The sequence below is a fragment of the Phyllopteryx taeniolatus genome, chromosome 17, assembly GCF_024500385.1.
Source record: "Phyllopteryx taeniolatus isolate TA_2022b chromosome 17, UOR_Ptae_1.2, whole genome shotgun sequence".
Classification (NCBI taxonomy): Eukaryota; Metazoa; Chordata; class Actinopteri; order Syngnathiformes; family Syngnathidae; genus Phyllopteryx; species Phyllopteryx taeniolatus.
This window is the reverse complement of record NC_084518.1, coordinates 9,152,478-9,179,377: the sequence shown is the minus strand read 5'-3', so window position 1 is coordinate 9,179,377 and position 26,900 is coordinate 9,152,478. Positions and strand designations below refer to the sequence as shown.

At 45.3% G+C, this 26,900-nt stretch overlaps 1 protein-coding gene across 11 annotated transcripts in view; it reads left to right on the top strand.

The window, feature by feature from the left end:
- Positions 1 to 26,900, top strand: part of amot (angiomotin) — a 162,280-nt gene that overhangs the window by 80,177 nt on the left and 55,203 nt on the right. For 8 of the 11 annotated variants that reach the window (XR_009785044.1, XR_009785043.1, XM_061750823.1 and 5 more), the window contains 3 exons: positions 11,543 to 11,635; positions 13,598 to 13,743; positions 22,178 to 22,327. Coding sequence is in view for 9 of the 11 variants with exons in the window: in XM_061750823.1 (XP_061606807.1) it covers positions 11,543 to 11,635; positions 13,598 to 13,743; positions 22,178 to 22,327 (389 nt within the window). In the remaining 2 variants the exon portion in view is untranslated. Of the gene's footprint in view, positions 1 to 11,542; positions 11,636 to 13,597; positions 13,744 to 18,976; positions 19,380 to 22,177; positions 22,328 to 26,900 lie in introns of those variants that run through there. The other 3 variants (XM_061750825.1, XM_061750819.1, XM_061750821.1) reach the window with 3 other exon arrangements.

Here is a 26,900-nt window from a genome sequence, read left to right as displayed (position 1 = left end):
GGGGACCTGTGACACTCTTGAGATGGTCCAGCACGAGACGTTCAAAGGTCTTCATGACCACAGATGTCAAAGCAACAAGCCTGTAGTCATTCAGATCCGAGATTGCAGGTTTCTTGGGGACTGGAATGATGGTGGAGCGTTTGAAAGAGGATGGAACTTCGCACATTTCCAGAGATCTATTGAAGATCTGAGTGAAGAATGGAGCGAGCTGGTCCGCGCAGACTTTGAGGCAGGATGGGGACACATGGTCTGGGCCTGCCGCTTTGTTAATCTTTTGTTGTTTGAAGATGCGTCTCACATCCTGTTCATGGATGGTTAACGCAGAAGTCAGAGGTGTGATTGTGGTCACGGGTGCGGCCGGGTGGGTATGTGGTGTGACACTGTCCTTTTCAAATTTGCAGTAGAAGGTATTCAAGTCGTTGGCTAGTGTGCTATTGTTCTCAACTTGGGGGGATCGTCGCTTGTAATGAGTCAGCGATTGGAATGCATGCCAGACTGATTTAGAGTCGTTTGCGCTAAACTGTTTTTCCAACTTTGCTGCATAGTTCCTCTTTGCAATGTTAATTTCTTTAGTCAGCTGCTTTCTAGCTCGATTATACAGGGCCCTGTCCCCGCTCTGATATGCGTCCTCCTTAGCTTGGCGAAGCTGCTTAAGTTTAGCAGTGAACCACGGCTTGTTGTTGTTGAATGTGCGAAATGATTTTGTTGGTACACAAACCTCTTCACAGAAACTGATATAGGATGTGACAGTGTCCGTATATTCATCCAGGCTGCCAGCTGAATTTTCAAAGACACTCCAGTCTGTGCAGTCTCAACAGCTTTGAAGTTCCATCTTGGCTTCATTGGTCCACTTTTTCACTGTTTTCACTGGAGGCTTCGCGCATTTAAGTTATTGCCTGTACGTCGGTATTAAGTGAATTAAGCAGTGATCAGACGAGCCCAGGGCTGCACGAGGTATAGCACGGTATGCGTTTTTTACCGTAGTGTAGCAGTGGTCTAAAGTATTATTTTCCCTGGTAGGACAGTCGATGTGCTGCTTGTATTTAGGGAGTTCGTGGTTGAGTTCAGCTTTGTTAAAGTCCCCAAGAATAATGAGGGGTGAGTCCGGGTGTTTTTTTTCAATTTCGTTGACTTGTTCGGCGAGCGTTAGCTTGAGTCGGTATGTAGACTCCAGCCAGTATGAATGATGCGAACTCACGTGGCGAGTAGAATGGTTTACAGTTTAAAAATAGCGACTCCAAATGCGGGCTGCAGTGTGTGCTGGGTTCTGTGATGTCCGTACACCATTTTTCGTTGATATAGAGGCATATCCCGCCGCCCTTTGTTTTCCCCGATGATTCCATGTCGCGGTCCGCTCGATGAATGTGGAAGCCGGGAAGCATGACGGCGCCATCGGGTACAGCGTCGCAAAGCCAGGTCTCCGTGAAGCACATGGCCGCGGAACGTCCGAAGTCTTTACTGGTCTTTAACAGAAGATGAAGCTCGTCCATTTTGTTGGGTAGGGAGCGTACATTCGCGAGGTGGATCGACGGGAACGCCAATCTGTGTCCTCTCTTGCGGAGTTTCACCTGAATGCTGGCCCGTTTCCCTCTGTGGCGCCGCTTCCGTCTCCATGCGCTGAAAACCGCGGACGCCGCTCCGGTGAGTAACTCGGGGAAAAAACTGAGCGGATTTGCGAAAGTTGGTGACAGAAAGTCCGGAGTAGCCTCCTTAATGGTTAGCAGGTCTCCCCTTGTGTAAGTGAGTCGTGTAAGGTCTCCAAAGACGGACGAAAAACACAAAAACAAAAACAATACTAGAGAGCGCGTTACCGAGGCGACCACACTGGTAGGTGCCATCTTGGATTTGGATAGTAAATACCACTTTACTGCAGCACATGGGAACAAAATGGAATTGACCGCCTATATCACTTATTCAAAAATAATGCATTCATGTTACGTGAAAGCTTATGACAAGAATTTCAAATTAGAGGTGGTAACTTTAGTACTTTAAAGTAAGAACAACAATCCCAAAAAGATTCTCAACAGACTTGAATATTTTAGAACTACCCGTTTTTGTTCAGAAAATAGTAGAACTACAAAACAAATAACTCCTTTCAAAAGTATACAAATTAATCTCAACTACTAATTCTATACACTTACCAATCGCAAAATGGGAAAAATACCTCTCAGTGTTTACTGACAATGAGTACTGGGCACAAATCTGTAGAAATACATTCTCAGTGACAAAAAAAAAACACAGTAATTTACAGCTAATCCAGTTCAAAGTACTCCTTACATCACACGTTACATAATATAGTATACATAAAATGGGCTATTCAAAATCAAACATATGCACTCATTGAAATGAAAACACTCCAGACACTTATTTTATTCTGGCCACTACTTAGACAGAGACTTGCTTGTACTGGGACCACTAATAACAATGCAGGTTATACTAACATATCAACTCACAGGTTCTTACAGGTGTTTAGACACTAAAAAGAATCCCACCGCACCACTCGTGAGTAGTCGCCTTGCTCATTTCCTGCATCCTGTTCTGTCCTACCCTTTTCTGTCCTCTCTCATCTTGTTCTCTTGGTTAGTTATTTAATTTGACTGTTGCACAGCAAAACTGATCCAGCACAAAAGGCATACAGATGCACCATTCTGCAAGGCATGCCGCTGAACAGGACAGGTAAAAAAATAAATATAATGGGGGCACCACCTCCCCAGTCTGCCAATCCAGTAGTACTGTCCTCAATGTCCATGCAATGCGAAAGAGGCGTGTCAACCATGACAGCCCCACAACATCCAGAGCCATCAGGAACTCTGGGTGGATCTCATCCACCTCCAGGGCCCTGCCACCGAGGAGCTTTTTAACCACCTCGGTGACCTCAACCCCAGAGATAGGAGAGCCCACCTCGGAGTCCCCAGACTCTGCTTCCTTATGGGAAGGTATGTCGGTGGAATTGAGCAGGTCTTCACAGTATTCGGCCCACCGACTCACAACGTCAGCAGTTGAGGTCAGCAGCGCTCCATCCCCACCATACACAGTGTTGATGGTGCACCGCTTCCCCCCCCCCCAAGATACCAGATGATGGACCAGAATTTTCCTCAAAGTCGTTCTGAAGTTGTTCTCCATGACCTCACCAAACTCTTACAATGCCAGAGTTTTTGCCCCAGCAACCACTAAAGCTGTGTTTCGCTTGGCCAGCCAGGACAGATGAGCTGCCTCCAGAGGCCCACAGGCCAAAAGGGCCCAACAGGACTCCTTTTTCAGCTTGACGGAATCCCTTACCGCTGGTGTCGGCCAGCGACAGAGATTACACACAACAGGCACCGATCACCTTACGGCCACAGGGCAAGGGAAACCTAGATCTATTTATAGTCATCTTCATAAGGGGTCCATGAGCCGTACTTTGTATGGTCCCTCACCTAGGACCTGTTTGCCATGGGTAACCCTACCAGGGGCATAAAGCCCCAGACAACTTAGCTCCCAGGATCATCGGGACACGCAAACCCCTCCACCACGATAAAGTGACGGCTCAGGGAGTGGTCTGGAAAAACACTTTAAATCAGTCGTGTTCCCAAAGTATCATATCCCGCAGAGAATACACAACACCTTATTGTTTGAAGAAAAATAGAAAGAAAAAAAACAAACTTTTAACTGATCTAAAAAGTGTAACCTCTAGAAAGGCATACATGCATGCATACATGCATCGATACAGTGGAACCTCGATAGAACGGACTAATAGGGGCGGGTGGTCGTCCAATATAGCCGATTGTCTGTTACATTGAAGCACTTTTTTTTTTTTTAGGCCAAATGCACCCATTCTACTGTAATAGCAGCTTTATTTTTTTTAAACCAATTGAGAGTTTCTTTGGCAGTATGTTTTGGATCATTATCCTGCTGAAATGTCCACCCTCGTTTCATTTTCATCATTCTTGTAGATGGCAGCAGATATTTGTCAAGAATGTCTCGGTACATTTGCCCATTCATCTTTCTTCAATAATGTGAAGTTTACCAGTACAACTTAACTTTTGGTATGGTGTTTTTAGCGTGATTTGCAGTGCCATCTCCTCCAAACGTGGCGTGCATTTTGCCATCTAAACAGTCCAAATGTTGTTCAGCAAACTTTAAACGAGCTTTTGACATGATTTTTTTTCAGCAATGGGGTCTTGCATGGTGAGTGTCCATACAGGCCATGGCGGCGGAGTGCATTACTCACTTTGATAACAGTACCTGCTAATTTCAGGTCTTTTTGAAACTCTGGTCCTTGGCTCTTGGACAACTCTTCTGATTATTCTTTGCACTCCTCTGTCAGAAATCTTGCGAGGAGCACCTGATCGAGGCAATGATGCTTGGCTTTCCACTTATGTATTATGGCCCCAACCGTGCTCACTGTAACATTCAGAAGCTTTGATATGCGCCTGTAACCAATGCCATCATTGTTTTGCAACAATTCGTTTGCGATGGTCTTGAGACAGCTCTTTGCTCTTACCCATCATGAGATGTGTCTTGACACACACCTTGGCAATGAGACCTTTTTGGAGGCCATCAATTAGGACTGAATCAGCTGATATTCATTTGCACTGACAATGGGCCGGATGGCTGTTTGATTATTGATAGATTTTAGGTGTTGTCTTGGCTTGCGATGCCTTTTTGCACCTCCCTTTCTTCGCATGTTCAATACTTTTTCCCTGTCATTTCACATTTTTACACACAACCCAATTTCTGAGCTTATTTGTTCTACTTTCTTTGTATGTATGGCTTACTTGGGTTGGTCCCAACATCTGGTGAAATTGTCAGGTCAATAGCACCTTTGGAAGTAGATTTAGTGAGAAAAATGGTGATGTGTGAAATACTTATTGCCCCTGGCAAGGTCACCCATCGCAAACAGGTCCTAGGTGAGGCACCAAAGTACTAGTAAAAGACCCCCATGACAAGTAAAATTATTGAATCACGGTTTCCCTTGGGGCGGCACAGTGGTTAGCACATCTGCCTCACAGTTCTGAGGACCCGGGTTGAAATCCAGTCTCGCCTGTGTGGAGTTTACATGTACACCTCGTGCCTGCGTGGGTTTTCTCTAGGTACTCCGGTTCCTCCCACATTCCCAAAACATGCATGGTAGGTCAATTGAAGACTCTAAATTGAGTGTGAAAGGTTGGTTGGTTGGTTATGTGTGCCCTGCGATTGGCTGGCGACCAGTTCCGGGTGTACCCAGCCTCTCACCCGAAGATAGCTGGGATAGGCTCCAGCATGCCTGCGACACTAGTATGGAAAATGGATGGATGGGCGGATGGGTTTCCCTTACCCGGACACGGGTCACCAGGGCCCCCCTCTGGAGCCAGGCCCGGAGGTGGGGCTCGATGGCAAGCACCTGGTAGCCGGGCCTGCACCTATGGGGCCCGACCAGGCACAGCCCGAAAAGGGGACGTGTGTTCCCCTTCCTATGGGCTCACCACTTGTGGGTCTTGTCTTTGCAGGTGTATTCACAGGCAATGAAATCTGAAAGGCCACACTCAACAAAGCATTGTTTGAGATACTTAACATTTCTTCCAAATTTGATTGTATTGGATTCAATAGAGCAAAACATTTTACATTCAGTCAAGACCTCATGCAGACTCACGTGTAGTGTGGCGTTGGTTGATGATCAAAGTCCCAATAATACAATTGGTAGTGCCCCATGAAGTGATGAAACCTTAATATGTTGGACTCCTAGTGAGTACTTTCCGATTTGGTCAATACGGGTTCAAAGTCTCCATCACCACTTCTTAACCATGTATTGAACATGGCGTTTTTCGTCTAGTCTGAGTAAATGGTCTTGTACCGTCAGCAATTTGTGAAGTCTGTGTTGTATGTGGAAGCTTCTTTCGTCTGAGTGACTTTATCATTTACACAAAGGCTTTTCCATTGGCAATTTACCTAATGGTGCCTCATTTTAAGCAATATTTTGGAATTCACGAACAACAATCGGAAATCATGGCCAAAAATTATCAAACGTTCCTCAGTGTTAGATTTTGCATTGCTTTAGACTTGTATTTATTAGTTTTTGTGGTTGGGATCTGCCCTCTACTGTAATTACTCGACCCAAGGAAGTAAGTAATATAGACAGGCTTTTTTGTGCCTGTTAAACCCTATTTGTGCATGCTTCTTCTCAATGAACAAATCATCCAATAATCTACTGCAATACTTTAGGGCGCAATTTCCTAGCTGAACTAGGTTCTCGAGATGATCATCTATAATATGTATTATTATAACTGTTATATTATGATAATTATATATTGTTAATATGTTGAATAATACACTGTATGCCACCGTGTATTTTCTTTAAACTTCTATTCCCACCAAAGGTTCAAATTGCATAGTTTAAACTCACACACACACGGAACCCCCCGAATGTATCAATTTACCTTTGTTATACTGTAGGGGACAAGTGGGTGTGACCCCTGCTTCCTGTACAAGCAGAGTTTGAACTTACCTGGGACCTCTGAGGCATGACAGGAAATACATTATATTGCCTGTCAACAACTTTTAGGAACTGACCAAGCTTTTTTTTCCATTCCCCTCTCAACCATTCAGTGTTATCAAGCTTCATCTCATCTGTAATCACCGCCAATCACGAGGCATCTTGTCCCTCATCGTAAGGGTTCACACTTGTTCTTCCATGGGCTTTCTCGTAAGGAGGGGTGCCGTAGCAGTGGGTGTGGCATCCCTGTAAACGTCTATGCTATGTTGGGTCTGGCTGGGATTGGTGGGTCCTACCTTCCACAGCCAGAGGTGGATGCTGCTATTTTCTTTTTCACCAGAGTGTGGTACTGTAACTGCTGGGCGTTGTCCGCCACCATTTTAGAATGGTCCACCATTTTGTGATCACTAGTTGTGGCGCAGCGGGTCCAAGCAGGTTGGAACGGGTGGCGGAAAGTGTCAGGTGTGTTATGTGACACAAGAGTCTCTGCTCAGATGAAGGGCAAAGTTTATAAGACCATCCATGATGTACGGTATAGAGACAGTGGCACTGACAGACAACAGGAAGATGAAAGGAAGATGTTGAGGTTCTCTCTAGGAGTGAGCGGGTTGGATAGGATTAGAAATGAGCTCATCAGAGGGACAGCCTATGTTAGATGTTTTAGAGACAAAGTTCGAGAGAGCAGACTTCGATGGTTTATATAGTATATTGGTAAAGGGCGATGAGGATGGAGCTGCCAGGCAAGCGAGCAAGAGGAAGACCAAAGAGAAGTTTGATGGATGTAGTGAGGGAAGACATGAGGGCAGTTGGTGATAGAGAGGAAGATGCAGGAGATAGGGTTACATGGAAAAGGATCACACGCTGTGGCGACCCCTAACGGGACAAGCATAAAGGAAAAGAAGAAGTAGTTGTGGCACAGTTAGGTTTCTCTCTCACATACGACAGGTTTCACTTTCACATAAAACATTTAGGTTTCATGCCCTGCGATTGGCGGCACGGTGGCCGACTGGTTAGAGCGTCAGCCTCACAGTTCTGAGGTGCGGGGTTCAATCCCCGTCCCCGCCTGTGTGGAGTTTGCATGTTCTCCCCGTGCCTGCGTGGGTTTTCTCCGGGCACTCCGGTTTCCTCCCACATCCCAAAAAACATGCATGAATTGGAGACTCTAAATTGCCCGTAGGCATGACTGTGAGTGCGAATGGTTGTTTGTTCCTATGTGCCCTGCGATTGGCTGGCAACCAGTTCAGGGTGTACCCCGCCTCCTGCCCGATGATAGCTGGGATAGGCTCCAGCACGCCCGCGACCCTAGTGAGGAGAAGCGGCTCAGAAAATGGATGGATGGATGGATGGATGCCCTGCGATTGGCTGGCAACCAGTTCAGGGTGTACCCCGCCTCCTGCCCGAAGATAGCTGGGATAGGCTCCAGCACTCCCGCGACCCTTGTGAGGTTAAGCGGCTCCGAAAATGGATGGATGGATGGCATTTAGGTTTCACTTCCTGTTCTACTACTACTGCTAAGTCACTCCACTGCCTCCAACCAATTTAAGGCGTTGTCTCTTACACAATCAGCTTCACGCTTAACCCTTATAGACGTCTTTTAAATCCCATTTACATTATTTTATAGAGCTCTTTTACCTCCCTTTCCTCACCTCCGTAACATAAAAATCCATCCATCCATCCATTTTCTGAGCCGCTTCTCCTCACAAGGGTCGCGGGCGTGCTGGAGCCTATCCCAGCTGTCATCGGGCAGGAGGCGGGGTACACCCTGAACTGGTTGCCAGCCAATCGCAGGGCACATAGGAACAAACAACCATTCGCACTCACAGTCATGCCTACAGGCAATTTAGAGTCTCCAATTCATGCATGTTTTTGGGATGTGGGAGGAAACCGGAGTGCCCGGAGAAAACCCACGCAGGCACGGGGAGAACATGCAAACTCCACACAGGCGGGGCCGGGGATTGAACCCGGGTCCTCAGAACTGTGAGGCTGACGCTCTAACCAGTCCGCAACCGTGCCGCTACATAAAAATCCTTCAGAATTTTTTACAATTCTACCGGATTTATTTTCGGACCACAGATGGCGCTAGGTTGCGGGGATTGCAACCTAGGAAATTATGCACTGATCAATTCCAAGGCACCGAAACCCTTTTTAGAATTAACACGGCGGTATAATTCTTGGACTTAAAACCTTTAGTTGGTGTGCACCGGCACACAGACAATTCAACCCATTGCGATATTTACGATTAAATAAAAAAAAAAAAGACTTGCTCCTACTCGCAACAAAATGACCTTAAATTGGTCCGTTATACCTAACGATATCCCTCAAACAAGATATTTTAGGTACAGTAATTTGGAACAAACATTGAAAGGCCACACCCTGATCTGGCAGAAATTAGTAAAAGGTTTTCTACTTACGTCGGTTTTTGTTAGATGGGCCATCAGCCCTCCTCCTGCTTGGTCACCTCAAACAATCCGGGTCATGGCGCCAATTCTGTAAGGAATTCCTTGACGAGGCCCGAGTGTGCTCTCAGCCTAGTCAGTGAGGAAGGAAAAAGCCCTCATTGGAATTCCTTCTTCCCTGTCCTTTTCATGTTTGGTTGGCGATCTTGTCCCCAAATAAAACCCAGATAAAATCAACTTGTGTTTGTGTATTTATTACAGCAAGTAGGAATTACAAAATTACAAAGCTATGGTTGAGTATAAAACAGCGAGCTGGACTCTCTTCCTTCTCTTGTAGGAACCAGAAGTCAGCCAGAAGTCGAGTGAGCATTGTTTTCAGACAATAGTTCTTTCTTCCTTTGCTGGGCAGCCCTTCCTTAAGTTAGCCTCAATGTTAAGGCTTCTTTATACTCGCGCGGACGGCGACCGCGCTGACATCACTGCGGCTGTCCCGCGTGTAGTTTGCCTTTATACTCAAGCGCAGTACACCTCGAACTCGGGAGTGTCGCTACGGCTGGTATTGGCTAGGACACCACAGGGTGGAGTTTCCTCTGCATTTTTTTGGCCATTTCCGGTAGTCGTTTTTACTTTCCTTTCAGGAACAAGGAACAAAGTAACAACAACCACGGGCAGCCGTGGTCCAATGGTTAAGATCATTGCCTGCCACCGTGGGGGACCTAGGTTCAAGACCCCGACTGGACCATCCACCAACATCCCCCAGACTCACGGCTGTGGTGTCCTTGAGCAAGACACTGATACCCTGAAATGCTACCCGGGCGCTTCAGCTTTCCCCTGCTCCAGTGTGTTCTACTAACATGTGTATGTGTTCACTGTGATGGGTAAAATGCAGCGAACAAATTTCGTGTGCATGCATGCATGTTCATGACAATAAAGGTGATTCTTCTTGGCAACTGTGGAACAGTGTCTGCTAGAACAAATGGACCTAGATGACCAGATGATACGTTTAATTATGCTGCAAAATCGATCGAGAGGGTGGCGGCGTAGATGGTACGCTGAGTACATCGTCACAGTATGTGACTAAAACGGACCAATCACGAGAGATGATCTCTGCGCTGACGTCACTGCGGCTGTCCCGCACGTAGTTTGCCTTTATACTCGAGCCCAACCCACATGCGCAGTTTTGAAAATGTACTGCAGTTCACCTCGAAGTCGGGGTTGTCGCTACGGCTGGTATTGCCTAGGACACCACAGGGTGGAGTTTCCTCTGCATTTTTATTTGGCCATTTCCGGTAGCCGTTTTTACTTTCCTTTCAGTAACAAGGAACAAACTAACAACAATGGCGACCGTGGAACAGTGTCTGCTAGAACAAATGGACCTAGATGACCAGATGATACGTTTAATTATGCTGCAAAATCGATCGAGAGGGTGGCGGCGTAGATGGTACGCTGAGTACATCATCACAGCATGTGACTAAAACGGACCAATCACGAGAGATGATCTCTGCGGCGTTCGACGCGCAGGAACAATTTTTACTGTGTGCGCGTCAAGCTACGCAGAGGGGCCGCGCGGGGCAATTCGTCGGTCACGTGATGCAATGCGGGCGTTGTCGGCCGCGCGACCGCGGGAGTATAAAGAGGCCTTTATCGGCGTGTGCTGTGTGTGTGTGTCTGTGTGTGTTGTGTTAATAACATAGTGTGATCAGTTTTAACAAACAAACGCTAGTGTGTGTGGCCTGGTGTGTTGTGTAAGCGCCAGCATGGAAACATACCATATAATATAGTTAAGTATTGATGTTAAACACAATATGTGATGATTTATGGATGGCAATTATTTGGCTTGGGGCGGTGCAGCAGCGGTTGTGTCTTTCTTGCATAAAAACCCGGAAATGCATTTTCAGCGTGAATGAAAGTTTATGTGAATTTTGACTGGCTATAAGCTGTGACGGTGTGCGCCGGCGATTCAAATTCTGAATCAAAGCAGAAACAGTGGCCAACTGATCGGCCAGTCATGAAAACAATTGCCAAACCACGCACACTGCGTGACAGTTCAGTTGGGTTTGGCCCCGTCGCTTGGTGTGCGGCAACCTTTAGGGATAATTAAGATAATAACCAACCCCACACTGCATTTGGCAGCTCATGACTTGGCAGCTAGTCCGACCAAAGTTCCAGAATGAAAGAGCACTTTGACACTGTGGGCGAAGCACTATCATTTCAAAGCCAAAAATTAAGCCGGGCTACATCCATCTATCCATTTTCCAAATCGCCTATCCCCACTGAGGTCGTTGGCGTGCTGGTGCCTAGCTCAACTATCTTTGGGTGAGATGCGGTGTACACCCTGAACTGGACGCCAGCCAAATGCAGGGCACATAAAAACAAACAACAGTTTTATGTTAATGTTTTTATATGCTAAGTGCTAATGCTAAGTTGTCGACCTGGGGATGATGGATATGTGTGTTAGGCAATGTCATGCACTAAAACGCTCCACTAATTGAAAAATATAATTCTGCAGCTTAGTGATGAAATGCTGCAGCCACAAGTGAATCACTATGTGTGCTTGCTTTAAGTGACAGATTTTATCTTTGTCCCAAATTACTCGGAATCATATTGACTAATGCCGAAAATGTTTTTTTTCTATTCTATTTAATTTTACGGCATCACAAGTTACATTTTAATGCTGTGTATTCTTGTCTAATAGACCGCATGGAGACCGCCAACAAGCAGCTCACTGCTAAAGAGTCTGATGGCTCAGAAAACAACCGTAAGACCATATCCCAACTGCTTGCAAAGAGTGAGAAGAAATACAGACACACGCACACACACACACACAAACACACACACACACACATTATTGACTTAAATTTTTATTTGAGTCTTTTTTGAGTACCCGGAAAAAACCCATGCAGGCACGGGGAGAACATGCTAACTCCACACAGGCAAGGCGGGATTGTGATGCGACTGTGATGCGAATGTGATAACCAGTCGTACACCATGTCGCTGTATTGGAATATACTTATTGAAAGTGTGTGGTGGACCGAGACCAAAGCCTGCAGAGACAATATTGAGATAACAGCTTTGACGTTTTCAAGGCTCTTATTTATTTATTTATTTTTTTAAATAATGACTGAAAATACCAAATCTAAGACAATGGTCGTGAGAATCAGCACTTCCAAGACCATGGTCTTCAGTCGGAAAAGGGTGGAGTGCCCTCTTCAGGTCGGGGATGAGATCCTGCCCTAAGTGGAGGAGTTCAAATATCTTGTGGTCTTGTTCACGAGTGAGGGAATAATGGAACGGGAGATCGACAGGCGGAACGGGAGATCGACTCTGCAGTGATGCAGACTTTGAATTGGTTGTGGTGAAGAAGGAGCTAAGCCGAAAGGCGAAGATCTGTATTTACCGGTCGATCTACGTTCCTACCCTCACCTATGGTCACGAGCTGTGGGTCGTGACCAAAAGAACAAGATCCCGGATACAAGCGGCCGAAATGAGTTTCCTCCGCAGGGTGTCTGGGCTCTCCCTTAAGGCTTCTTTATACTCGCGTGGACGGCGACCGCGCTGACGTCACTGCGGCTGTCCCTTGCGTAGTTTGCCTTTATACTTGAGCGCAACCCACGCGCACTGTTTTGAAAGTGTGCTGCAGTTCTCCTCCAAGTCAGGGGTGTCGCTACGGCTGATATTGGATAGGACACCACAGGATGGAGTTTCCTGGGCATTTTTTTTTTTTTGACATTTCCGCTAGCCGTTTTTACTTTCCTTTCAGTAACAAGGAACAAAACAACAACAATGGCAACCGCGACAGAAGAAATTGACCTAGATGACCAGATGATACGTTTAATTATGCTGCAAAATTGATTCAGAAGGTGGCGACGTAGATGGTATGTAGAACCAATGGGCACACTGGAATGTCATCACAGCATGTGACAAAAACGGACCAATCACGAGAGATGATCTCTGCGGCGTTCGATGCGCAGCAACTATTTTTGTCGGGTGCGCGGCAAGCTATGCAGAGGTGCTGCGTGGGACAATTCGTCGGTCACGTGATGCAATGGGGGAGTTGTCGGCCGCGCGACCGCGGGAGTATAAAGAGGCCTTTAGAGATAGGATGAGAAGTTCGGTCATCCAGGAGGAGCTCAGAGTAGAGTCGCTGCTCCTCCGCATTGAGAGGAGCCAGATGAGGTGACTCGGGTATCTGATTAGGATGCCTCCTGGATGCCTCCCGGATGAAGTGTTCCGGTCACGTCCCACCGGGAGGAGACCCCGGGGACGACCCAGGACACGCTGGAGAGACTACGTCTCTCAGCTGGAGAAAGTGGCTGGGGAGAGGGAAGTCTGGGTTTCCCTGCTAAAGCTACTGCCCCCGCGACCCGACCTCGGATAAGTGGAAGAAAATGGATGGATGGATAATGACTGAAAATAGTATTTTAGTTTGTGTGTGCTAGCTTTGAGGTCTCTGATGTTTCATTCCCTTCCATATCATAGTTTAATTTTAGAGGTCCCCACAAAATTCTGATTGTAAATCAAACCCATTTTCATGGTTAAAAAATACAAGATGATGATGAAGACGCCAAAGACTGCTCATAGCCAAAATGACATAATCGGTCTCTCACAGCATTGTAGAAAATATGCCCACTCTTGACTTGCTTTAAGTTATTCAAATTTCCAACCATCAATCCATAGACCCTGACATACACATGTAAAGATGAATGACAGAGGGAACCCTTTTTAATGTGTGTGTTTGTTTTATGCTTAGACAAAGAGACTATGCGTGAGAAGGAAAAACTAGAGATGGAGCTGAATGTGCTGCACTCCACCACAGAAGACCAGAGGAGACACATTGAAATCAGAGACCAGGCCCTTAACAATGCCCAAGCCAAAGTGGTCAAACTAGAGGAGGAGGTAAGAGCAGGGCACTAACACACTAACTTTTCCACTGGTAGCACTAGTGTAACAAACTTTCTCAGCATGACCATGCTTACATAGCTTGGATGATAGATGGATGATAGATCTTACATAGATTGACAGTGACTCGAGTTGTGGTGTCTGCAAAATATTTTACTGTGAGTAGGAAGTTTGTCTGCAACAAGCAGTGGCTGACAAAGCAGGTCATTTCTTTTATATAATTTTGAAAAAGACAACATTTTTAAATAAAAGCAAAGCATAACAACAGACATGCATGTTTACATGTATTGTGTTCTTTTAATTTTCTTAAATACTCCAAGTAACTTAATAGCACCTTAACTTTAACTTAATATCAGCATTGCTTCACCTCCTGCACTTAACTCATCGTGGCCACTTCTTATAGTGGTGCCTCCTAATCCCCATCCCCTGGAAGAACCACAGTTTAACATTTTAACATCCTGCATGTGTCAATTGTGGCCCCTCAACACTGACAGACTAAAACATATGCGTCAAACTCAGGCCTGAGGGCCAAAACCGGCCCAATGTAATTATATTTGGCCCACAAGACCATATCAAATGTGTATTAGAGCTGGCCCGCCAGGATATAGCACATACGGGGCTATTACTACAAATCCCAGAATGCTTTCCTTGTGTGTTGGCGCATCAGTTGAGACCAGGAAGCGCCCCCACCATTTCTGTTGCTGTCTGTACAGATTTGATCTTTTTTAAAAAGAAACAAATATCTGTCTTTTATTGCACATTTCTCATCCCCTCCTGGAGCAGTCACCTTATCGTGGTGGAGGGGTTTGCATGTCCCAGTGATCCTAGGAGCTAAGTTGTCTGGGGCTTTATGCCCCTGGCAGGGTCACCCATGGCAAACAGGTGCTAGGTGAGGGACCAGACAAAGCACGGCTAAAATACCAACTATGATAAGTTAAATAATTGAACCACGTTTTCCCTTGCCTGGACGTGGGTCAGCGGGGCAGCCCTCTGAAGCCAGGCCTGGAGGTGGGGCTCGATGGCCATACCTGGGCTTGCACCCATGGGACCCAGCCGGGCACAGGCCGGAAAGGGGAGGTGTGTTCCCCTTCCTATGGGCTCACCACCTATGGAAGGGGCCGAAGGGGTCGGGTGCTGTGTGAGCTGGGCGGCAGGCGAAGGTGGGGACCTTGGCTATCCGATCCCCGGCTACAGTAGCTGGCTCTACGGACGTTGAACTTGACCTCTCTGGCACGGAAAGAGCCTAAGCTGGTGTGTGAGGTCTAGAAATTCCGACTGGACATTGTCGGTCGGGCTCACCACATCACACAACTTGGGCTCCAGTACCAGTCTTGTCGTGAGAGTTTGGACTCTTTTCCATTCTGGAGTTACCCACGGTGAGAGGCGCAAAGCAGGTGTGGGCATACTGATTGCACCCCAGCTCAATGCCTGAACATTGGAGTTCATCCCAGTAGACGAGAGGGTAGTCTCCCTCTGCCATAGGATGGGAGGACGGGTCCTGAATGTAGTTTATGCCTATGCACCCAAACAGCAGCTCAGAGTACCCACCCTTTTTGGAATCCTTGGAGGGGGTGCTGGAGAGCGCTCCCGCTGGGGACTCCCTTGTTCCGCTGGGGGACTTCAACGCTCACCTGGGCAATGACAGAGAGACCCGGAAGGGCTTGATTGGGAAGATCTGAACGATAAGATAAGATAAGAACCCAAGCGGTATTCTGTTGTTGGACTTCTGGGTTTATTACGGAACATGGTGTTTGTCTATAACAAACACCATGTTCAAGCATAAGGGTGTTCAAATGTACGCTTGGCACCAGGACACCCTAGACCACAGTTCGATGAGTGACTTTGTGATTGTGTCATTGGACTTGCAGCCGCATGTCTTGGACAGTCGGGTGAAGAGAGGGTTGGAACTGTCAACCGATAACCACCTGGTGGTGAGTTGGCTCTGATGGTGGGGGAAGATGCCGGTCTGACCTTGCAGACCCAAACGTATTGTGAGGGTCTGCTGGGAATGTCTGGCAGAGTCCCCTCTCAGAAGATGTTTTAACTACCACCTCCGGCAGAACTTCGCCCACGCCCCGGGGCAGGCGGGCGACATTGAGTCCGAGTGGACCATGTTCCGCGCCTCCATTGTTGAGGTGGTTGACTGGAGCTGTGGCCATAAGGTGGTCGGTGCGTGTTCTGGTGGCAATCCCCGAACCCTTTGGTGGACACCCTCCGTAAGGGTTGCCGTCAAGCTAAAGGAGGAGTCCAATCGGGCCTTTTTGGCATAGGGGACTCCGGAGGCAGCTAATGGGTACCAGCTGGTCAAGCGGAAGGCAGCTGTGGTGTTCGCTGAGGCAAAAACCCGGACGTAGAAGGCGTTCGATGAGGCCATGGAAAACGACTTTTGGGCGGCTTCGAAGAAATTCTGGTCCACCATCCCCCGTCTCAGCTGGGGGAAGCAGTGCACCATAACACTGTGTATACTGGGGATGGGGCACTGCTGACCTCAACTCGGGACGTTGAGACTTGGTAGGCGAAATATTTTGAAGACTTCCTCAATTCTACCGACCTGCCTTCCCAGGAGGAAGCAGAGTCTGGGAACCCTATCTCTGGGGTTGAATTCACCGAGGTGGTTAAAAAGGCTCCTCTGTAGCACGGCCCTGGAGGTGGATGAGTTTCTGAAGGCTGTGGATGATGTAGGGCTGTCTTGGTTGACATGCCTCTAACAACAGGGGTTTTTGCCCCAAGATCTACTTTTCAAGCAGCCAACCTCCCGCGATCTACCTTCTTTTTGGGGGGTGGGGGCCGCTACCATGTCGCCGGTTTGTGAGCGCAGAGCGCTACCAGTGAGCTAAACTTCTGGGCCGCCGACACAGCTGAGGACCAATGTATGTTGATGTACCTTGCATCACCGCATGAGCCAATCTTGCACAACACAACATAATTAACAATGAAAATGTTTTTTGTCATTACCTGAGTTTACTCCGATGACTTGCACTGAAGTGAATCAGCCTGGGATGTGTCGTCAGTGTCGTATTTTCCACAGTCCTAAAATGGCGCTCCAGATTTCCCTTCTTTGGTAATGCGATGGCAGACTAGCAGATGAGGCATACGCATTTCGAAAATGTCATCGGGGAAAAATACTGCTCGTCCCATTCCGTATGAAAGTGGTAAGATTTGTCTTCTTACTTGGTCCAGCTCCCCCACTCATTTGTATACCCTTTCTTAAGTTTAAGAGAAAACACAGAGAGATAAAAATTTGAGGTAACTCACTGACTAACTTGTTAGTTTTGACACACTTAGCGCCATTGTTTGCGCATCTGCAGTTACCTTTTAGCAGCGTTGTTTGCACGTGCGTGTCCTAAGTGTCAGAAAAATTCAGATATCATAGATTATATATGTATATTAATCAAGCAACGGGATGGATGATAGGCTGATGTCTTTTTTTTTTTATATGTCACGTGATGTCATGCGATCTACCAATACTACCTTCGCGGTCGATCGCAATGAGCACCCCTGCTCTACAACATCTTGTGGACATCGGGTACAGTGCCTCTGGATTGCCACACCAGGGTGGTGGACCCCTTTTTAAGATGGGGGATCGGTGGGTGTTTTCCAACTATAGGGGATCACACTCCTAAGCCTCCTTGGTAAGGTCTATTCAGGTGTCCTGGAGAGGAGGGTCCGTCAGGAAATCAAATCTCAGATTCAGGAGGAGGAGTGTGGTTTTCGTCCTGGCTGTGGAAGAGTGGACCAGCTCTACACGCTCGGAAGGGTCGTTGAGGGTGCGTGGGAGTTCGCCCAACCATGTGTTTTGTGGACTTGGAGAAGGTGTTGGACCGTGTCCCTCGGGGAGTCCTGTGGAGGGTGTTTCAGGAGTATGGGGTACTGAACCCCCTGAATATGGGCTGTTCGGTCGCTGTACAACCAGTGTCAGAGTTTGGTCCGCATTGCTGGCAGTAGGTCGGACTCGTTTCCGGTGGGGGTTGGACTCGGCCAGGGCTGCCCTTTGTCACCGATTCTGTTCATAACTTTTATGGAAAGAATTACTAGGCGCAGTCAAGGCGTAGAGGGGGTCCGGTTTGGTGGCCTCAGTATTGCATCTCTGTTTTTTGGAGATGATTTGGTTCTGTTGGATTCATCAAGCCGGGATCTTTATCTCTCACTGGAGCGGTGCACAGCCGAGTGTGAAGCGGCTGGGATGAAAATCAGCACCTCCAAATCTGAGACCATGGTCCTCAGTCGGAAAAGGGTGGCGTCCCCTTTCCAGGTCGGGGATGAGATCCTGACCCAAGTGGAGGAGTGCAAGTATCTTGGGGTCTTGTTCACGAGTGAGGGAAGAATGGAACGGGAGATTGACAGCCGGATTGATGCAGCATCTGCAGTGATGCGGACTTTGTATCGTTGTGGTGAAGAAGGCGCTAAGCCGAAAGGCGAAGCTCTAAATTTACCGGTCGATCTACGTTCCTACCCTCACCTATGGTCATGAGTGTGAGTCGTGACTGAAAGAACAAGATCCCAGATACAAGCGTCCAAAATGAGTTTCCTCCGCAGGGTGTCCGGGCTCTCCCTTAGAGATGGGGTGAGAAGCTTGGTCATCTGGGAGGGGATCAGAGTAGAGCCACTGCTCCTCCACATTGAGAGGAGCCAGATGAGGTGGCTCGAGCGTCTGCTTATGATGTCTCCAAGACGCCTACCTGGTGAGGTGTTCCGGGCATGTCCCACCGGGAGGAGACCCCGGGGAAGACCCAGGACACGCTGGAGAGACTACGTCTCCCGACTGGCCTGGGAATGCCTCGGGATCCACCCTGAAGAGCTGGATGAAGTGGCTGGGGAGAGGGAAGTCTGGGCGTCCCTGCTAAAGCTACTGTCCCCACGACCCGACCTCGGATATGCGGAAGAAAATGGATAGAAAATTTCTATATTTCTACTGAATTGATAGTGGAGCATTTTAAATCAAAATCGAATTGCAACCTAATGAATCAATATCGAATCAAATTACAACCTTTAAAATAAAAATTAAATGGTGACATTCTGAACAATGCCCAGATGTACTATTAGGCATGCCTGGCTTGAATGACATGAACATCAGCCCATGCAGATGTGTGAACAGCCGATTTCCTGGGTTAACCATTTGCACTCCTCCTCACACTCACAGTCCCGGTAATGTCATCAGCAAAAAGCATTATGCGTGCCCAGAATTCATTGCCGTGATGTTTACATTTACATTACTGATCGTGGACTTCAGGAGGCATCCTTCGCCACAGCTGCCCCTCACGTTGTCCAGCTGCCTTGTGTCAACCGTCGAGACCTTCAAGTTCCTGGGAATTACAATCTCCCAGGACCTGAAGTGGGCGACCAACATCAACTCCGTCCTCAAAAAGGCCCAGCAGAGGATGTACTTCCTGCGGCTTCTGAGAAAGCACGGCCTGCCACCGGATCTGCTGAGACAGTTCTACACAGCGGTCATCGAATCAGTCCTGTGTTCTTCCATCACAGTCTGGTTTGGTGCTGCTACAAAAAAGGACAAACTCCGACTGCAACGGACAATCAAAACTGCTGAAAGGATTGTCGGTACCCCCCTACCCACCCTTGAGGACTTGCACGCTGCCAGAACTAAGACAAGGGCGTGCAAAATCCTCTCGGACCCTCCCCACCCCGGTCACCAGCTCTTCCAGCTCCTTCCCTCAGGTAGGCGCTACCGATCATTGCAAACTAGAACTAGTAGACATTCCAACAGCTTCTTCCCTCTTGCAATCAACTTCTTAAACAGCTAACTTATAATTCCATTACAACAAGCTGACAATTTTTTGACTTGAGTTCGTTGTCACATTTCTGTGGGGCCAATTATGTATTACTCGTGCACTCACTGTAGTTGTCTCGCCGTGCTGCACTATTTGCATATAGTGGCCACTCATGCCACAGTAGCATCTGCTCCATTTGCACACTGATTGAGGAGTATCTGTAACATTTGCACAACCATTGTCCCAGATTATCGCACTACTCGTCACTTTAAACCGCATACACTCCTTGAAGTCTCAGTGCCCTTTGCACAATGGTCATTGCGCCGGACTATTGCGATATTAGCCATTCGAACTGCTCTAAGTGCTAGAGGACTCTGCATCTTTTTGCACAATTGTTGTTGGTTGTTGTTTTTTGTCAATGTCTTTATGTCTCCAAAGTGTTCTGTAAATTGACTGTCTGTTGTACTAGAGCGGCTCCAACTACCGGAGACAAATTCCTTGTGTGTTTTGGACATACTTGGCAAATAAAGATGATTCTGATTCTGATTCTGAAATCAAGCTAAATTTTGCTCCTTACTTGCATTTTTCCCCCTGTCGATACTGTTAAAAGTGTGTGCATTAGCTATCCATCGAGCTAAGGTTGTTATTTGTGAATTTATTTCATAAAACTCTGACAGACAGACAATGTACTCAGTAAGGTTTCTTTATCTACTGAAAACATTAGCCCAAGTGACCTTCTATGAGTCATTGGTGCCACATTGAAATCAGTTGACTGTATCAGGGATGTGCAGGTGAGTAATTGCACTACATTGACCTTTTAAAGAAAATCTGCGATGCACAGAATCAACAATAAATAGACTTCACACCGATCTGATCGGCTTTATCGGTGTCGGCCGATAATTAGCATTTTATGCTCATCGGCTTTTATGTCATAATTCGCCGATCCGATCAATGACGTCATTGATTGGCGCCGCAAAAGACATTTACTCTGCATCGCGTACAGTATATTTGAATACAAAATATATTTATTTATTATTATTTATTTATTTTTCGCCTTGTCGCGTGTCTTTTTTAAAAAAGCGTAGGCAGTGTGGGACATACAACATGTAATGCCTAGATCAGACTGCAAGACAAATTTGGGCTTTCATGATTGCACTATGTCAGACTACTGCAATAAAATCTTGTGTTCCGGTACCACCGCATCCCGTCTTTGTACGATCACTGGGCTTTATCTTGTAAACTCAAACGTGACTGGGTACACTTGTTACCACGGCCACGACAACAACAATGGATTGCGCATGTATTGTGTTGGGGGAAAACCGTATGGTTGTGATAATCCCCGGTGCTCGGGAGAAGACGTGCATTCAAGGATTGCTTGAGGTATGTTCACATACGTTTAATATGATACAGCTCACAAGCAAGCAACAAAATGTTATGTAGCTTAGCAAGCTAATGCTAGCACTAACGGTTGTACATAAACATGCCGGTGTTCTGTCGAATCATGCTCTAAAGTTTCGGTGTATGAAGTAATTTAATTAAAGTAAGTTAGCACCCATTATTTCTGTCATGTTGTAATGTTGGTTCGTCCTGACAATAGAATATTTTTGAAGATATTCAGTACACAATAAATGAACACGCCATTTACATAGACACATTGCTCCATCTTGTGATTGTATCGGTTATCGTTTTTTTTTTTAAACTCGCTGATCGGTGATCCTGATCGTGTAAAGCCTAACAATACATGAACCGTGACATAACGAGGGAATACTGTACATCAAATTTTAAATAAAGTATAAAGAATCAGATACTGGCAGATGGGCACCTGTTTCGAGGAGGACTTGTATGATTAGATCCACCGGTATTTCAATCCAACATTGTACCAACAAACACAGGATCTCTCGTTTCATACAAGTCTGTGCTGGCGTCATTCACTCTGTGGTTGGAGATCTGGGGCGGCAATAAAGGGGACTGGTTGCACCACGCTGCCACATAGACAGAATGCACATTATAACAATATTTTCACTCGTGTTGCTTGTTTAACTATTATAAATGCTTCTAACTATTCTTTTTAATTAATGCCTTGCTTTTGATTTTGTTAATTACTGCCACTTTTGCACCTTTTAACCTCTGCTTCTCAATGTTCGTAGATATGTACAATAACTGCATGCTTGTTGAATGGATGTTTCTTGTTGTGATGTCTTTTAAATAAGACTGCCATTACTGGATTCCAGAATTTCTTACAGGATAAATAAATCTACCGACCTTCAAACATTGACACATCAAATATTGTTCAATAGTCTTCCATTCAACTCTTTTCTCTGCACACTTCCTAAAGGAAAGAACAAATGCACAGCCTGTTCTTCAATGGCCGTTCACATCAGTGATAGCTTTTTGTCGAGAAGTCCTCCATCTCATAGCATCCTGAAAAAAGGATCAAATAAACAGCCGTAATCTTTTCTAAACATGGCAACTGAAATGTAATACCGAAAGTCATCACCTAAACAGAAATGTTGTTCCCCAAGGAACAGGTTCCTGGACCATCTCTAAAGTATTACAGGGACCCTATTCAATCCCCAAAATTACCAGGAACTTTATTTTCGGAAGAATTCCGGTGGTGTGAACATGCCATGTTCCAACAAAATGTTCTAGTTTTGGGGAAAACTTGAAAGGGCCTTAACAGCCTGTGTCTGTGTGTGCGTGTGTAGCTAAAGAAGAAACAAGTTTATGTGGAAAAGGTGGAAAGAATGCAGCAGGCTCTGGCTCAGCTACAGGCAGCTTGTGAGAAGAGAGAACAACTTGAACATCGACTTCGTACAAGGCTGGAGAAAGAGCTGGAATCACTACGCATGCAACAGGTACAAAAACCTATATTGATTTTGACAGATGACAGAAAGTCTTACATCACAGGTGCGTCTAACTTGTTTTCATTGTAGGCCACATTGGAACTAGAGAAGCCGGTAATAATTGTGAAACCATATTACTCTATGCAACACAAGACACGAATAACCAGAGCCCTAAACTTAGCAATCTATTTTCTGACATGTCCATTTTTATTTGATCGCTGACTGTCATACTAAAAATCATGCAAGTTATTTTATTTCACATTACAGACACACTTTCAGAAGCAATGTGTTATGATAAGTAGCTGTATTAATTTTACACCCTCCCCTTTGCACACCTGCATAAGCATGTAACTGACTAGCCTACAAGAGAGTAGTTCGAGAACGAGTCTGCTCCTTGTGCCTCTTTGAGGAGAGTGATGGAAGCGACCTCTTGTCTGAAAGTCAACTTCTTTTTTCCTTTTTTGTACTGTTAGAGCCATGCCACCAATCACATCACGCACAAGGATCAGGTTACAGGAGGGTAGGAGATGCACTCTGCTTGCACAGAGACTGATCCAGTTAAGCGTCCAAATTACAAACCCCAATTCCAATGAAGTTGGGACTTCATTGGAATGTAAAATGTAAATGAAAACAGAAGACAATGATCTGCAAATCCTTTTCAACCAATATTGATTTCAATAAACTACAAATACCATATATTAAATGTACAAACTGATGACGATTTCATTTTCAATTTGACGCACAACCCCAATTCCAATGAAGTTGGGATGTTGTGTTAAACATTAATAAAAACAGAATACAATGATTTACAAATCATCTTTGACCTATATTTAATTGAATACACTTCAAAGACAAGATATTTAATGTTGAAATTGATCAACTTTATTGTTTTAAGCAAATAATCATTAACTTAGAATTTTATGGCTGCAACAAGTTCCAAAAAAAGTTGAGACAGGGGCATGTTTACCACTGTGTTAAATCACCTTTCCTTTTAAAAACACTCAAGCATTTGGGAACTGAGGACAGTAACTGTTAAAGCTTTGTAGATGGAATTGTTTCCTATTCTTGCTTGATGTACAACTTCAGTTGCTCAAAAGTCTGGGATCTCCATTGTCGTATTCTATGCTTCATAATGTGCCACAGAACTAGCCATAGAAGTGCTAGTTACCCATGCCAATGAAAACACATACCCATACATCACAAATGCTGACTTTTGAACATTGCGCTAATAATAATCCAGATGGTTCTTTTCCTCTTTGGCCTGCTGGAGGACACGATGGTCATGATTTCCAAAAACAATTTGAAATGTGGTGGGGAGGGGCGGGAGCACACAGAGCAGCACACAGGCAAGGAAGGGAGGTGAGAAACAGAGCAAGGGGCCATAAGACAAAGCACAGATGTGCTGGTAAGGAATCGTTAGGAAAATTAGTTATAGCTGGAAAAGAAGTAAAATCTGGACACATTTAAACTTTATTGACAATATAAAGAGAGTGTAAAGTCTGTAGGGAAAAAAATCTGTCGTGCTGGCTGCACACCCTGCACAGGCACCCATCTTTGCAATGAGAAGAATACGGACAAGCATTTGAACCTGATATTAATGAAGGTTGCGATTGGCTGGCAACCAGTTCAGGGTGTACCCCACCTCCTGCCCGTTGATAGCTGGGATAGGCTCCAGCAATCCCGTGACCCTAGTGAGGATAAGCGGCTCAGAAAATGGATGGATGGATGGTTTAATGAAGGTTCGAGTGTGTCTCATGCAACTGTTGCACATTGTAGCAATGTCAGTGCTTTCTGAGAGAAAAGTCTCCAAAACAGGAGATGGCAAATTTCCATCAGAAGAAACTGGATCAGCTCCTCAAAGCTGAGACACTTGCCTTCTCAATGCCAATCTGAATTTATATTTTGTTGTGTTCTGTTTTGTAGTGATTCTGTAGTTTCACTTTAAATTTGTTTTGTTGTTTCACTTTAAATTTGTTGTATAAAAAAAGTTAAAAGCTTAAAATACATTATTTATTAGTTCAATTGTAAAGTTTTCTTTTTGTATTTTATTTTATTGTAGCACCAAATACAGTGAATAAATAAAGGCATATTTTTATAATAAATGTAATTGAAAAATATTGCATGTTTTTTTTATATTAGTATGCATAATTTTACATTATTTTTGCGTAATAAATTAAATTAAATTAAAAAAATTCTGAAGAGCCGTTTGGGAGCCAAAAGAGCTTTTTTTCGTGAGCCAATCCAAAAGAGTCGGTTCTCGAAAAAGAGCCGTAATTCCCATGACTACTGTCTAAAATTCTGTCTGTTGTTTATCTTTGTTAATATTTCTAGATTAAATCTTTTCAATAGCATGAGTCTCCTGTTTCTTTTCTGAGTGACAAATTGTGTGACAAATTTCTCCTTAGTTGGAGATTTTGCCCTCCCAGACTCGAGCGGTTTTCTGTCAGAGTTGTGTATTTTTTTTAAATCAGTTTAAGTGCAGAGAAACCTCTTTCACAAAAAAAATGGAATTTTGGTAAGCCTAAATAGTGTGGATGTCCTGATCACTTTTTTTTTTACGCCTCAGTCCGAGTCAGAATCAGAATGATCTTTATTTGCCAAGTGTGTGGAATAAAAGGTTGTTATGTGGTAATGCCGGTAGAAGTGATTTTTTGTGTGTCTTTTTTTGACAATTGTGCAAAATGATGCCGAGTCCTCTAGCAATTAGAGCAGTTTGAAATGACTAATAGAACAATAGTCTGGTGCAGAGACCATTGTGGAAATAGCACAGAGACTTCAAGAAATGTATGCAGTTTAAAGTGACTAGTAGTGCGATAATCTGGGACAATGTCAATTGTGCAAATGGTGCAGATACTTCTCAAGCACATAAGTGGCCAGTATTGGTCAATAACAGATATGCAAGTAGTGCAGGGTGGCGAGACTAGTACAGTGAGTGCTATGCACAACCCCAATTCCAATGAAGTTGGGACGTTGTGTTAAACATAAATAAATACAGAATACAATGATTTGCAAATCATGTTCGACCTATATTTAATTGAATACACTTCAAAGACAAGATATTTAACGTTGAAACTGATCAACTTTATTGTTTTTAGCAAATAATCGTAAACTTAGAATTTTATGGCTTCAACACGTTCCAAAAACACTTGGGCAGGGTCATGTTTACCACTGTGTTACATCACCTTTTCGTTTAACAAAATTCAATAAACGTTTGGGAACTGAGGACACTAATTGTTGAAGCTTTGTAGGTGGAATTCTTTCCTATTCTTGCTTGATGTACAGCTTCAGCTGTTCAACAGTCCGGGGTCTCCGTTGTCGTATTTTACGCTTCATAATGCGCCACACATTTTCAATGGGAGACAGGTCTGGACTGCAGGCCAGTAAAGTAAAAGAGTGCGGGTCTCTTTTTACTACGAAGCCACACTGTTGTAACACGTGCAGAATGGGGTTTGGCATTGTCTTGCTGAACTAAGAAGGGGCGTCCATGAAAAAGACATTGCTTGGATGGTATGTTTCTCCAAAACCTGTATGTACCTTTGAGCATTAATTGTGCCTTCACAGATGTGTAATTTACCCATGCCATTGGCACGAACACAGCCCATACCATCACAGATGCTGGCTTTTGAACTTTGCGCCCATAACAGTCCGGATGGTTCTTTTCCTCTTTGGCCCGGAGGACACAATTTCCAAAAACAATTTGAAATGTGGACTCGTTGGACCACAGAACACTTTTTATCAGTCCATCTTAGATGTGCTCGGGCCCAGAGAAGCCGGCGGCGTTTCTGGGTGTTGTTGATAAATATCTTTTGCTTTGCATAGTAGAGTTTCAAGTTGCACTTACAGATGTAGCGCTGAATTGTATTTAATGACATTGGTTTTCTGAAGTGTCCATGAGCCCATGTAGTGATATCCTTTACACATTGATGTCGGTTTTTGATGCAGTGCCACCTGAGGGATCGAAGGTCACGGGCATTCAATGTTGGTTTTCGGCCTTGCTGCTTACATGCAGTGATTTCTCCAGATTCTCTGAACATTTTGATGATGATATGGACCGTAGATGATGAAATCCCTAAATTCCTTGCAATTGTACGATGAGGAACATTGTCCTTAAACTGTTCGACTATTTTCTCACGCATTTGTTCACAAAGAGGTGAACCTCGCCCCATCTTTGCTTGTGAATGACTGACCAATTCAGAGAAGCTCCTTTTATACCCAATCATGGCACCCACCTGTTCCCAATTACCCTGTTCACCAGTGGGATGTTCCAAGCAGTTGTTTTTGAAGAGTATTCCTCAACTTTCTTAGTCAACTGTCCCAGCTGTTTTGGAACGTGTTGCAGCATAAAATTCTAAGTTAATGATTATTTGCTAAAAACAATAAAGTTTATCAGTTTCCATCCATCCATCCATTTTCTGAGCCGCTTCTCCTCACTAGGGTCGCGGGCGTGCTGGAGCCTATCCCAGCTGTCATCGGGCAGGAGGCGGGGTACACCCTGAACTGGTTGCCAGCCAATCGCAGGGCACATAGAAACAAACAAGTCACTCACAGTCATGCCTACGGGCAATTTAGAGTCTCCAATTAATGC